This window comes from Meleagris gallopavo, chromosome 6 (genome assembly GCF_905368555.1).
Source record: "Meleagris gallopavo chromosome 6, MGAL_WU_HG_1.1, whole genome shotgun sequence".
Lineage (NCBI taxonomy): Eukaryota > Metazoa > Chordata > Aves > Galliformes > Phasianidae > Meleagris > Meleagris gallopavo.
Window position 1 is genome coordinate 13,950,234 of NC_139409.1, and position 14,570 is coordinate 13,964,803.

A 14,570-nucleotide genomic window follows, 5' to 3' on the forward strand; every position below is an offset into this window, starting at 1 on the left:
ATTTCAAGGTTATGTCCATGTTTGCCTTCCTAAAATGCTTAACGAAAATAGATTACCATTAGGAAACATACAGAAGTAATTTTAAGATCACTTTCTCAGCAGCACACTATTTGCAGCCTATTAAACAGGCTCCAGCTGGTCATTTAGCTGTTAAATAGGGGGATGTTCGTTCCTGGCAAGCTTACCTTTTGAATGCTTCAAGCTGCTTTTTTTCCAGGGGAAACCATCATTTTTTCAGGGATTCTGTGATATTTTTCTAGGGTTTAATTTAAAAAAGGAATGAGTGTAATAGGAAAATATATAGATCTTGTGCAAAATGTTTTTTTCTCTTAACAATGAGTTATATTCTGTTGCCACGTTCTGTGGTTAAATACTGATACGTGGTTTAGTTCCCACTCCACCAAAGGTTCCTTTTAACCGTCTTGTGTATCCAGGCACCCTTTATTTTGTTGTATGTCCATAACATAAAGCCTGCAGCTCAGCAGTGCCAGGTGCTGAGCAGCGACATGCGGGGTGAACTTGCCGTGGACGTGCCCAGCTTGCTGGAGGAGGCCGGCTTGTGGCTCTGCTCACATTAATCCCAGCTGCCCCCAAATCAGCAGCCCCAAACCGAGGTTGTTCAGTCCCTGGGCAGATGGAAAAGCTGTTAAGTGGGAGATGAAGGAAGTGAACCCGTATGGGAGGGCGGGCTGCTCAGTCACAGCCTTATATGGGAAAGGACGTTTTCCTTGTTAGCTTTATGGGGAGCCAGTGCCCAGAACTGCATTCATCACGCAGATGCATTTCCACAGGAACATTTCTTTTCCAAATTGTCTTAGTCATAGTTTTAGCACTGTGTCACATCTTTGCTGGCTTATTTATATAGTCTGCGTGGGCTTGCTATACCACTGCTGGTCTGCCCTAAAAAGGTGAACTGTTTATAATTTTGGCCAACAAGGCAATACTGAGCCAATGCCGGCAGCTTCGGTCTTTGTTCTTACTGAAAAGACCTCCCCGTTATGGTCTGTACTTGAAGCTAAACTGCAGGAGTGGTTCGTCCCTTCACTGGGGGAAGTGAGGTTTGTTAAGTGCAACATGCAGTCGGTGAAACCAGTCAAGGAGGAACCTAAATCCCAGCACATCTGTAAGGCTTTCCCCTCAGGGCTGCTGGTCTGATGAGAGCGCTCATGTTCTTTGTGGCTGCTTCCTCTGCTGACCTCCATTCAGGCTCATTCCCCATCTTCTGCCTGCACTTCCTGGAGCACAATAACCCTCCCATCCAGGTTTGTAGTTGCACACATTTGATTTAGAAAGAGATTGCCTATAGAGTCCATTTCATAAAGAGTATTCCTGACTTACTAGTTTGCAAATGAAGGAATGCTCTAAAGTTATGTCAGATGTAATTCACAGGTCGTTTTTTCTGTTCCATTTTGTTATTTGGCTTTTTTTTCTTTTAACCAAAAAAATTTTATGCGCATCTGCACAATATCCAGCAGTTACTCCACACCGTATTTCTCTCAATTCTCCAGTGTCCAAACTTCCCTGGCTCTCTGGCTGCAGGATCTGCTGAAGACACAACTGGGCCAAAGTGATATGTCAGAGAAAATATGAAATGTAATCTTATTGTTGGATAAACTTTGTTAACAGAGGGTTGGCTTCTGTTTGAAACCTTCTCCAGCAGGTTTTAGAGCAGCTGTCCTGTCTAAGTTATGGGTCTGTGTGTGCAGAGTAACAATTATGAATGGCCCTAAATCAGCATGCAAAAACCAAAACTCAACTGCTGTGCTAATTTAAGCATCGTTCTCTTTGCTGCTAATTCATACGAATAATGGTATGTCTTCCAGAAAATGGCAGGTTCATTTTAAAGGACTGCCAAGTTTCCTTTTCCTTGGCTAAATTACAAAATAGCTTTTAGAACAAAAACTTGTTGTGAATTTTGATATTTTTAGGATGCCTGAAAGGGCCACAGTCAGCAGCAACATTTTAGGATTGCAAAGGAAACTGGCAGCCAGGACCCAGATTCACATTACTATAATGAGCAGAAGAGAAATTAAATTTAAAATAACTTCAACATTTCAAATATACATAAAAACTGTGAAGACTGACCCTACCTACTGTTGGAGTAGAAGAAAATCCAGAGGAAAAAAATGGTGTATGAATTTTTAGACCATAGTCCTGACTCTGGAATCCCGAGATGACTCTGGTATATGAAGTCTCTGGATTAATTCCTGAACACTGCTGCTCAGTGACTGTAGGTTATAGTTCATAAGCATTCAAATCTTGTTTCACAAAGCATATAGATTATATAGCTTGTATGTACTTATTGCTCTGGCAGGTTTTCATAAAGGTTTGTAGCTTTGGGAAAAGGGAAAAGTGTCTTTTCCTTAATAAGAAAGTTACCCATTAATTTTCTCTTGTCTAAAGGAAAAAAAAAATAGCTGAATGGTTATCAGTGATGCTTTAAGTAACATCTTTTGACAGGAATTTGCTAGTTCGTAGTACAAGGTGCCAGGCTGGGCTGGAAAATGTCCTTTGAAGGTTCCTTGGAAAAGATTTTGAAAAGAGCCTGGAAGATTTTCTTGCCTTAAAGCAGAGACTCGAATAAGGAAGCTGTTTCTCTCTCATATTTCTCCGGTATCTTTATTTTGAAGATTCTCTCTGATGACATACAGAGCATCAGTACTAAATAGGATGTTAACATGTTGTCAGGTTTTGATTTTCACCCTGAGTTTGCCCAAATTCCTCATACCTCGAAGGTTTACCTAACAAGAGTATTTCAAAAGAATGTAAGAAGCATCTTCCTCGCTTGATGTCTCATAAATACAGGGTTTGTCCATAAATGTGATTGTATCAGATGAAAACACATCCATCTGTCCAATTGGTGTGGACAAGGACATGTGATCTAAGTATTCTCTGTACCTAATGCCCCAGGGAAGGAACATAGTTACACGTGTTCTTTGGTGCAGCTTTTTTTTGCTCACTAGTTCACAGTAAATCACGCAATCTGGTTTTGTATTTCAGACTAATTTAACATTGCTCACATGGGCTGGCATCCTCTGTTGCTTGATATGGAGTGGATCTGCTCAGCAAGGTAAATCACTTGACTTTACTGCTTAATGTTGCTTAAAAACTATTTAAATTTAGCAATTACTTAGGATGATTAAATATGCTAGATGAGTTCCAATAGCAATATGTCACTTGTGTCTCTTATTAATAACCTGTCTGTAGTTAGAACTTAGTTTATGGGGCCACTATGAAGCAAACTAAAATTATATTACTGTCAGCACTTCTTTATAAATAAAGTGACCTATCTGTGTTCTTTCATAGGTGGAAGTGACTGCATAAAGGCCAATGCAAAGTCATGTGGAGAATGTATACAGGCAGGACCAAACTGTGGTTGGTGTAAAAAAACAGTAAGTATTGCACAATTCTTTTCATGGTTTGTTTTTCCCTTGGTTTCAAATTTAAATAAATACTTCAAATGTATAAAAACGTCTATTTTTGTCGGTTGTAGTTTCCTGTGGCTCTTAATCGAATCCCTATTTGTACTTAGAAATTCAATACCCTGATTTTCCCACTGTCCTGGGTTGAGTAGATCTTTTCACATGTTTACTTTTCTGTTTCTGAATATTAAGTGTTTGAAGATTTTACAGGCCATCTCATAACTATTTAAAATCGTTCCAGCATGCAGTCCATCTGGACATGTTTAACTGTATTCTTTCAGCGACATTAGAATAAGAGGTAAATTAGGACAGTCATAGATGGAGTAGAGGAAGAAAGTTGAGGTTTGTTTTTTGAAAGGAAGATGTTCACGTTTTTGTGTAGAGTTGGGGGTGGGTGACTGGTTTGTGAGGATGGGTTTATTACGGTTGTTAAAGAGAACTGGAAAATTTTCCTGTTTCATCTCTAAGAAGGTGTTGTGTATGTTGTGTATTTACTCACATGCAGTGTGTGCTGACTGTCCCTCCACTTAGTTTGTAAGCTTTAGGCATTTCTAGTAAACTGACCTGACTTTAGAATTTGGCCTTAAGCAGTCAGATTTATTGCAGGCTTTCATCAGCTTCTCATCAGGAACGGACAAGCTGTAAGATATATGTATTTACATGTATACTTTGAGGAGAGGGAAAAATGAGATTGACTGTCCTCAGTTAGAAACCATATTTATTCGTACTTCAGATCAGAGCTTTTTTGTATGTTTGAGGGAATGGTAATTTGTGCTCAGAGCAAGGCTGGGTGTGGTTTGGTTTAGAGGTTTTTCTTGTTGTTGCTTTTTTTTTTTCTTTTTCTTGCTAACGGATCTTATTTTTGGATTGAGTTTCCTCCAATAAATAAAGAATTGTTGCCTGTCTTTCCCCTGCTCTGTCAGTGTATCTCCTTTGTTATGTTGTGGACTACTGGGATGCTCTTATATAATCACTAATTAGAGCCTTTCAAAAAAAAAAAAAAAGTTAAAAGGGAGAGTAATTGGAATGTAGGCTGTATGAGTAAGCTCACATAATTGTCAGCTACGTGAAGATGTGAGCTTTTCCCATCAGCTGTAACTTCCAGAGTAGCTGATTTACAAAGATGCTCTGCTTCTGCCATTGGAAATATATCTATTTTCTTTCATCTTGCTGATATCTTTTACACAGTTTAGTATACATAGATGCAAACTCCTGGATTAAGCTACAGTCACTGATGCATCGAGTAAAATATGAACTATTGTGTTTTATTATCGTATTTTTTTAAAGGATGGAATAATGGTTAGGGAAAAAAAAAAGTATTGTGTGTAGAATATAACCGTTTGCAGAGCTGTAAATGTAATGTTTACTCATCCATATTTTCTAGGACTTTCTGCAAGAAGGAGAACCAACATCTGCCCGATGCGATGACTTGGCAGCACTGAAGAGTAAAGGCTGTCCTGAGCAAGATATAGAAAATCCCAGGGGTAGCAAAAGGGTGCTTGAAGATAGAGAAGTAACAAATCGTAAGATAGGTGCTGCAGAGAAGCTGAAACCAGAGGCCATTACACAGATCCAGCCACAGAAATTAGTACTGCAACTAAGAGTCGGTAAGGACGGTTTCATTCCAGGTTTTTTTTATGATTTTTCTGCCACCACCACCACAACTGCATTTTGTGTATTGAGTGTATAGTCATTTTGTTTCAGAAATGATCATTGTTCAGGTTATATGAGTAATAGCAGAACTATTCAGGTTAACCCCAGAAGTTGAAGTACTTTGAATACTGACAGATTTTTATAAAAGATAAGGTAGTTTTTTATCTCTTGTTCCCAATATATCTTCTGAGAAAACCGATACAGATCGTAAATATGTCCGCTTAGTTCAGTAGATGTATCGAAAAGATTAGATTCTTTTGTTTTCAGTAATATGCAGTTGATTTTCTGCAGTGCCACTTCTTGGAATGGATGTGGAGGAGTGTGCAAAAGCCTAGAGAGACTATGAGAGCTCCTATTCCTTGAGTTATTCCACTTGTCCAAAGTCTGCGTGTCTGAGCTGAATGGTTTTGCAGTATGCAGCAAGATTTGCTGTATAAAATAGGTTCCAGAAGCTAAAGAAGTGGACACAGAACTGAATTAAGGAAAACAGAGCAGTTATGTACCATTTCAAACCCATAAAGATTTTATTCAAATGGATAACAGGAAACAAGTCCTGTAGTTCACACAGTGTTTGAACATAATGGAGACTGTTCTTAAGGAGAGTTCCTAGGTGCTGTAAAGATGTCCAAAGAATACCTTGCAATTACCTATACATGGAACTAGCTGCTTGTAGGGGGCTGCTGTAATAAATGCAAGGTGATCTGAGGAAGCTTAGCATAATGAGAAGGAAAGAAAAGGAAGGAGCAGAAGTCCTTTTGCAGTTTTGGTGTTTAGTTCTAGTTACCCTTTCAGCTTCAAGAGGCTAAATAATCATCACCCTGTTGACACAATGTTCAGCAGACACATGAGGGACCTGGGCAACCGAAACCTAATGACCCAAAAGCTCAGTGCTCAGTTTACAGGCACTTGTCTTGGTCACAAGTTCTCTGATCAGAGACTGTGCGTACACAAGGGATGTTTGTTTTCTGTGCGGGTGCTTTTAAGCAGTAGCTAAGGAAACTCTAAATTTTTTGTTTTGTTCTGTTTGGTTGTTTGTTTGTTTGTTTTTAACAAAACATGCTGCGTAGCTGCCAGATCCATGTGTTCATCTCCTTTACCCATCCTATTTTCCTAATATTAAGCAACTATTTGCTAACTATTGAGCAGACTTAATCAGCAGCAGAATCCCTATTTAGTGACTAATGGATGGGGTGGAAAAAAAGATTTCTAATTCCATTCCTTATTTCCTATACAATAGGCAAGAGAATTCTTTTCCATTTAACTTGAGGGCACTTCTGTGCTGTCTTCCAACATCAGAATGGAACATGTGCTTCTGCTGGCAAAGCTCAGGGCCTGGGCTTCCAATTGCAACAGACAGTAACAAATTGTCTCACTGCTATTTCTACATTCTCAGTCTATACTTGATGCGGAGTACCTTTAAATATTCTACCCAGAACTGTTGTTTTATAAACCTATTTTAACACTGTTATTCCTAAACTAAACCCTTAGAATTCCTGCAGTCATCTTGGATGCAAATAGATATGGAAAATTTGTGTTATTAGATCTTACAGGAACCTTGTTAAAATTATTGCAAGCATCAAGATTTAAAATAGCAGTAAGTAAGAAAGGCTCAATTTTTGTCAGGCTAGTATCTTCTGTGGGGAGATAAAATGCCTTAGATGTGTGGTGTTGGGCATCTGAAAGAAAGGCTCTGTGAATTTTTTTCATTGTAATTTTATGTTAATCATATCAATTAACAGAAGAAAAAAAAGATCACCATTAATTAGTTCAAAACTTCCATCAATATCTGTAAGACTTGACTTTAAAAGGCAATTTTCCTGCCAGTGTGCTTATTGTGGAATTTGTAATGGCTTCTGTTTGTTGTTTAATCTGTGAAACAGGGGAACCGCAAACATTTTCATTAAAGTTTAAGAGAGCTGAAGATTACCCCATTGACCTTTATTATCTTATGGACCTCTCCTATTCTATGAAAGATGATTTAGAGAATGTGAAAAGCCTTGGAACAGCTCTAATGCATGAGATGGAAAAAATAACCTCAGATTTTCGAATTGGTAAGAAAGATTTTTTATTAAAATGTTTCCTTCCTGATGTTCTTCACACGATTACATGTGGAGAGGGACTTTTTTAAAACAAGCAGTATTGTGACTGAATAGAATCTATTGAGCAATATGGAAATACTTGGTGGAGAAAGTAGAATGTAAACAAGTATGAGAAGCATTTCTGATGTCAGATCATCTATAATGAGTTTGCATTCTGTAAATAAGAGAGCTACATTCTTCAGCTCACAGAGTTTTTCTCATTTTTTTTTCTTAGGATTTGGCTCTTTTGTGGAGAAAACTGTGATGCCGTATATAAGTACAACACCAGCCAAACTCAGAAATCCTTGTACAGGTGACCAGAACTGTACGAGTCCATTTAGCTATAAAAATGTGCTCAGTCTTACTAGTGAAGGAAATAAGTTCAATGAGCTTGTAGGTAAACAGCACATTTCTGGGAATCTGGATTCTCCTGAAGGTGGATTTGATGCAATAATGCAAGTTGCTGTTTGTGGGGTAAGCATGTATTGGTTTTCTTAAAGTGAAATGTTCTAATTGTTGCTCAGTTAGATGAAATATAACAATAATACAACTGAGTGTTCATGGTGGCTGACCTGATGTTTCAGTTTGTCCCACTTTTGCTAGCAATATGAGGTACGCTAGGCAGACTGCATGAATACATTGACTTGTTTTGTGTAGACATGTAGTGAATGGATGAAACCAGCACGTATGAAGCACGTGGTCCCAGGTTGTGTTCACAGAAGATGAATGCATTCCAAAATTGATGTTTTTAAAGGTCTCTGTAAAAGAAAAGTCAGATTCTGCTCACAAGTGTATGGAGTTGTGAATTGGCAATTATGCTCCAATTATTTCAGTGTTATATGCTGCTTCTAGCTCAGGTTTCAGAGTAGCTTGATGAATGGTAATTCCTACCAGCTTCTTAGACAGAAGTAGATCAGAACAAGACTGTTGTATGTTTTTGGAGTTCTTATCCAGATCACTGCTGCCTTTCATGTTTCTGATCTGACAGACAGTTCTATGTTCCTATGCAGTATGAATTCCCCAAAAATGATATCTGAGGTTACTGTTTGTTACTGTATTGTTACGCTGCCGATCAGTGTAAGGTGTCAGCGCTTCCTGAAGCAGTCCAGAGTCTTGTTTTAAAAGAGCAGATAGAATGTTCATTACCTTTGGTGAAAATCCTACAGCAAATGTTTTAGAGCACACAAATATGAGCACTTATAACGTTTGAGTGAATTATATAATTTTCAGGATAATCCCTTCATTGTGTGGCTTCTCCTAAGTTTATCATGCACTCTCTATTTTTATTATGCACTTAACTCTTCAATGTTGGTCCATATTGCTAAAAAAAAAAAAAAAAAAAAAAGGTGGTACAAAATACCTGAACTGGTTCTTGTTTTTTTTCCTAAGGACCAGATTGGATGGAGAAACGTTACAAGGCTGTTGGTGTTCTCCACGGATGCTGGATTTCACTTTGCAGGGGATGGTAAACTTGGTGGAATTGTTTTACCAAATGATGGGAAATGTCACCTGGAAAATAATATGTACACAATGAGCCACTATTACGTAAGTCTTTACTTTGTCTTTAGGGAAATTAATATTTTTTGTGCTGAACTCAAAAAAAAAAAAAAAGTCAAGTGGCATATTTTCTGAACAGTACATCTTTTGGAATTTACCCTTTTGCCTCTCTATTAAATCACATGACTTCTGCATGAGAAATGCAGAACTGCAAGAGTTATAGTTGGAAAACTTCACGAAATGTCAACTTTCACTTGTGGTGCCTAATAACTCTGCTCATCCACTGGCAAACTGTGGTGCTGGCTCTATCCTGCTATTTCATCCTTTCACTATTATTAGTGCTCGGAAGTATTTCTCCTACTGCGCAGTTATAGATAGCATCATGCCTAGCTTCATTTACTTTGGGGCCCAAATGATAGATTCACCTGTCTCTGTTCATGAGAGTTGGCTTTTTATTTTATTTCATTTCATTTTTAAGTCTGTTAGGCATTTTGATCATTTGAGCATGAGCTCTCGCTGATTGAGTATGCTGCTCATAATTTTGCATTCATTGCTAATTGAAATTCTGTAGAATCCTAAGACTACTTGACATCTTACAATACCAAATTTATGGTAAGTATGTTAGCAGCATGGCCACTTTAGTTTATTGAGAGGTGAAGTAGAAGAAAGGTGAAAAGAAAAACATTTACTGAATAGGGTAAACACCAGTAAGCTTTACCAAGTTTGCACGTTCATATGTTCCTAAATTTAAGGGAGTGTTTCTCCAATGACAACTTAAAATTTATTCTGGAGCACTACCAGAAGTGGTTTTAATGGTATTAAGTCAGATACCTTTTCACAAATGTGTGGGAAAAATATTGAAGGTAACTGTGAGAATATTGAAATTAGGAATTGGAGGATTTCAGTGTCAGGGAGTATGACAGCATTTCTGTTCTCCCTTCCAAATTCGGCTCTCTTCCTGGGGCATACATGGAATCTTTTCGATGGATAATGGTTTGCAGGGGTGGCTTTAATTTGGATCCATAAGATAAGCTGGCTAGTTGGAAGTCTTACGAATGCTTCTAAAATTCTTTTGTATTTATAACATCAAAATATTAACAATTATTTTCTACTGAGTATCATAACTTTGATTTGCTTTATTTATTTAATTAATTTAAACAGGATTATCCCTCTATTGCTCATCTGGTACAGAAGCTTAGTGAGAACAATATTCAGACAATTTTTGCTGTTACTGAAGAGTTTCAGGCAGTTTATAAGGTAAGGATATATAATGCATTTTCTGGTCTCTGAATTTCTTTCCCCTGAAGAGACTGACAGCTAGGAGGCTGACTTAGATCTGGACTGAATTTATTCAAGTTGCTTGATATGAAGTTAGAAGAAGTACAGCTGGAAGCGATCACAAATCCAACATTTGGCTATTCATGCTTTTATTATTAAGCTTTCCCCCATCTCCCCACTTATTCAAAGTGATGCTGTGTGTGTACGTAATTTCCAAGGAGAAAATGGATCTTGTACTTCTTAAGAAAAGAATTCTCCTTGGCTTTCTTAATAAGTAAAATGGCGTGGAGAACATATTTGTAATGCTACTTTTTATGAATGTTTTTACAGCAGAATAGCTTAGGAAAGTGTAGCCACTAATGAAGGAACACATTTTGTTCTTTGTGATCTGTTTATATTCCTCATGGTTAAAATTAACTGAACTGCTGCATATGATTATGAAATAGGAAATGACTGTGTGAAGGAGATGCATTTTTTTCCTCCTTTCAAGTTTTAAGGGTTTTTTTTCTCCTGGAAATCATAAATTGTATGCCTACCTCGACAACTGTTGTGCTTCTTTTTTAAAATCATGAAGATCTGTGGCTAATTTTTGCAAGAGAATATTTTATTCTGTTACAGTAACACGAATGCTTTTATTGCCAAAGTGCAGAAGAGAAAGGTGAACATTTGTTTATTCCAGCGGTTCTTGGTATGATCTCAAAAATCTGACAACACTTCAGCCTTATTTTTTGAAGTGATGCATTATCACCACACATGCATCTACAATGCAATTTATACTTGGATTGTTAGCAAGGCTGTAATTTTCCTTTTACTTTCATAAATATTTACAGGAACTGAAAAACCTCATACCAAAATCAGCAGTAGGAACGTTGTCTTCCAATTCCAGCAATGTCATTCAGTTGATCATTGATGCATACAATGTAAGTTCAAATTTTGTTTGCATGGTGTTTGTTTTCCTTGCTTCTAAGTTGTTATGAATTTTTCCAAGGTGGATTTTAAATTTTTCTATAAAATAGGAGGTTAGTATTGTGAAGGATAAATATAAAACCACATCAGGCAATCAGACACTGACAATGGAGATTAGAAGGCTACAGAGATTCACTGTTAAAGTTACTTAAAACAAAAATACAAAGAAAAGAAGTTGTCATCATTTTTTTCCCTTTAAAAAAAAAAAAAAGACACAAACCTGTTTCTTTAGAGCCTTCAGATTTTTACCTACCTTTCTTCCATGTGGAAAAGCAGAGGGCCGCTTTGCACTCTCTTGGCTTTAAGAAAAATGTTTTCATCAACATCAGTGTCTCCTACATTTGGACCCAGAATATTTTCCTCATAGCTGTGCTGTACCAAGAAGCACCATTTCCCCCTTTGGAGCACACAGCACAAACAAATATCTCCCGGTGCCCACGTGTAGCAGGGCTGAGGTGTGATAAGGGGTTACCTGGCATGGCTGTGAGCAGCCCTGAGCTGGGCTTTCTGGGCACCCCAGCACTGCCCAGCCCCAAGAGTGTCCCTCTCTGCTGAGCACAGGCAGACTCCATAGCATTTCCTTCTGCCCACGGCACGCTTGAGGGAAAGCATCGTGCTTGGATTCTGTTGTGTTCAGAGCCAGAGACAGCTCATGTTTCCCCAGGAGAGCCACTGGGCACAACACATTGAGATCGAGTCCCAAAGCCTCTTCTGCTGATTTTCCCACACGTCCTGCACTTCCCAGTGTATGGATGGCTCTGCATCAGTAAGAGGGTCAGAGAGCTACTTTGCTCAGTCTGTCCTGGATTTTTTCCATCAAAATGGTTTTGCAACTCCATTCTAAGTTAGCTAATAACTACTGGTTTAGTCCCTTTCTTCAGAGGTGATCCTGGAAAACAGTAAGCTACCAAAAGGAGTGACAATCAGTTACAAATCATACTGCAAGAATGGAGTCAACGACACGCAGGAAGACGGAAGAAAATGTTCCAACATTTCAATAGGAGATGAGGTAACCAACAATGCATGTGCTACTCTCAAATTTTACTTAAAATCTCTAACGCTTAGTGTTTTCTTTATTTCGTGCAAAGTTCCTTTTAATAACGTGAGACTTCATTTGTTTTTGTTTGCAGGTTAGGTTTGAGATTAATGTAACAGCAAATGAATGTCCAAAGAAAGGACAAAATGAAACCATTAAAATTAAACCACTGGGGTTCACTGAAGAAGTGGAAATCAATCTCCAGTTCATCTGTGATTGTCTGTGTCAAAGCGAAGGAGAACCAAACAGCCCCGCCTGCCACGACGGAAATGGGACATTTGAATGTGGAGCATGCAGGTAGATAAACGGACATCTTATTTATCTTTGCAGAAAGGAAATACGAGCTGTAGCTTTGTTTGCTTAATTGAAGTTGGTTTGAGTTTAATAGTTTCTGAGTGAAAGAACAAGAATTATTGTTACAGTCCTATTTTGACATACCTCATATCTGCAAATAATCTGTGCTAGAAGTCATAGTATTAGATTGATATTGTTGTACAAGTCAGAATTAGAATTTGGCCTTGATTTAATACTTTAAAGGATATAGGCCTTAATGCTTTATTTCCCACATTTAATTTTAAAGTCTGTGTTTATGGCAGAGAAAATTAATGATTACTTTGTGATATTTTTGCAAGTGTTCATACTGATTTAATTTCATCTTTCTAATGTAAAGTGCTGATTTCAAGAAGTTCGGAGGCTTTCTAGTTTGTGATAGGAGCTCCTACCCAGATTGGCATCAGTTGCTTCAAAGAAGGGAAAAGTAAAAAGAGCAGCCTTTTATTTTGGATGACTTATCCCCTCCTTGCTCTCTTTTCCTTGCTTTGTTTGTAACTTCTGGGGGCCTTATTACAATATTTCTTCCAATTGCATTGTAAATCTTTAGGCATAGATTTAATCATTTGTATAATTATGCTTTTGGAACTTCCGTTATTTCCCATTATATTGGATATTCTGGAGTTAAATGCCAGCAGGAGAATTGTTGAATATCAGCTTAGTAAGTCAAGGTTTAAACCATTTTTTCCCAAGAAACCAACAGCAAAAATGAAAAGCATTTCTTGTTGGAAAGTCTTTAGACATGAATGGTAAGAGCTGAATGCAATTAAGTACTTCCTTAGGAAAATAGGATCCAGGACTTCAGGGATCTGTTCTGGATGGTTCTTGCTCAGTAAACTGCATCTATAAATAAATAAAAATATAAAAATGTTATAAATCTTGTTCTTAAAACTTTGTGACTATTTATTAAAAATAATGAAAATGTTATTGACTTCTAGCTTATGGGACTTTGAGTATAGGACAGTCTTCCTGGTGAGGCTGATGACAGAAGCTGAGTGCTTGAAAGACTGAGTTATGACTAACACCTTAATATTAAGTAAGCTGAGGAATAAGCTACTTCAGACCATATACAGTAGATAAACTGCTTAATTTTGCAGTTATTTTTTATGTTCTCTTTAAATAATGGAAGCAGCTTCTCCCATCCTTGTCTGTAGAAAGAGTTATTAAACTTAGTATCACTGTTACTACTGTTCCTGGGGTTTGTTGCAAGGGTAAAACCTCCAGGTAAGAACAGCATTTTTCTTTTGCAACAGCAGCAATTTTGTGATGGAAGCATTACCTCTGATTGTCTTTTTGATAGCAGATTGTCAGTAGCTGAACAAGGATAACTTCCATTTGTTCATCAGTGTTTTAGCCTTGACACTGAGAATGCTGAATCCCAAAGGTCCCAGTTGAATTTGCTGATGCTCAGCAGCTCTGAAGATCAGCTGCTCCCCTGCCTACTTGCTGTTCTTGGGAGATTACTTTCACTAAAATTTGACAGCAGCTACATTGAGCAGTTATTGTCACTTAAAAGTAGTTGTTGTTCTGTCGCACCAGAGAGGGATTAATAGTGGTTATGTGGCAATCTATTAGGGTGGTGACACTTCTCACCTGGAAAAAGTTATCAATATAAGATCATTTTCATCCAGTTAAATCCAGCAGCTTCAAGAGCTGTTTTATTTGCCCAGAGAGATGGATTTGCACACTTTCAGTCATGTTCTTACCTTGCAGATGTAATGAAGGACGTATCGGAAGACTTTGTGAATGTAGTACAGATGAAGTAAATAGTGAGGATATGGATGCTTACTGCAGAAGGGAGAACAGTACAGAAATATGCAGCAACAATGGAGAGTGCATTTGTGGACAGTGCGTATGCAAGAAAAGAGAAAACACCAACGAAGTGTATTCTGGCAAATATTGTGAATGTGATAACTTCAACTGCGATCGATCAAACGGTTTGATTTGTGGAGGTGAGAAATTACTTCGGACTGCTCTGTAAGAAAAATGGCCAATGGTTTACAAATCTGTCAACTGTAGCCTGTAAAGTAGTTGTACTTACCTTAAAAATACATAGCTATGTGATAACAGTGGTAACATGCATAGTTTCAGTGGTTGAAAACACCTGTCTATTAATAAAACAACTCTTTGCAGTCGTGAGCATAGTGTGTGTTTATACACATTTCATCTTCCTTGAAGCACAGCTCCAAGAAGGATGTAAAATGAATTTGGCTTCTGCTGTTCATTACAGAATTATGCTCAGATATTATAGTAAAGAATGCTGAGACAACTGTCCTGACATTATAAAGTTATACTGGCTCAGTGTAACCA

General features: G+C 37.8%; 1 protein-coding gene across 4 annotated transcripts in view; it reads left to right on the forward strand.

Moving 5' to 3' along the window:
• The window catches only part of ITGB1 (integrin subunit beta 1), a 42,027-nt gene that overhangs the window by 15,149 nt on the left and 12,308 nt on the right, over window positions 1-14,570 (forward strand). For 2 of the 4 annotated variants that reach the window (XM_010712481.3, XM_010712482.3), the window contains exons 1-12: window positions 1,152-1,262; window positions 3,001-3,070; window positions 3,307-3,392; window positions 4,807-5,029; window positions 6,956-7,126; window positions 7,389-7,627; window positions 8,543-8,698; window positions 9,812-9,907; window positions 10,759-10,848; window positions 11,763-11,903; window positions 12,025-12,227; window positions 13,974-14,212. In XM_010712481.3, the coding sequence (XP_010710783.1) occupies window positions 1,155-1,262; window positions 3,001-3,070; window positions 3,307-3,392; window positions 4,807-5,029; window positions 6,956-7,126; window positions 7,389-7,627; window positions 8,543-8,698; window positions 9,812-9,907; window positions 10,759-10,848; window positions 11,763-11,903; window positions 12,025-12,227; window positions 13,974-14,212 (1,822 nt within the window). In that variant the 5' untranslated portion in view covers window positions 1,152-1,154. Of the gene's footprint in view, window positions 1-1,151; window positions 1,263-3,000; window positions 3,071-3,306; window positions 3,393-4,806; window positions 5,030-6,955; window positions 7,127-7,388; window positions 7,628-8,542; window positions 8,699-9,811; window positions 9,908-10,758; window positions 10,849-11,762; window positions 11,904-12,024; window positions 12,228-13,973; window positions 14,213-14,570 lie in introns of those variants that run through there. The other 2 variants (XM_085227093.1, XM_085227092.1) reach the window with 1 other exon arrangement.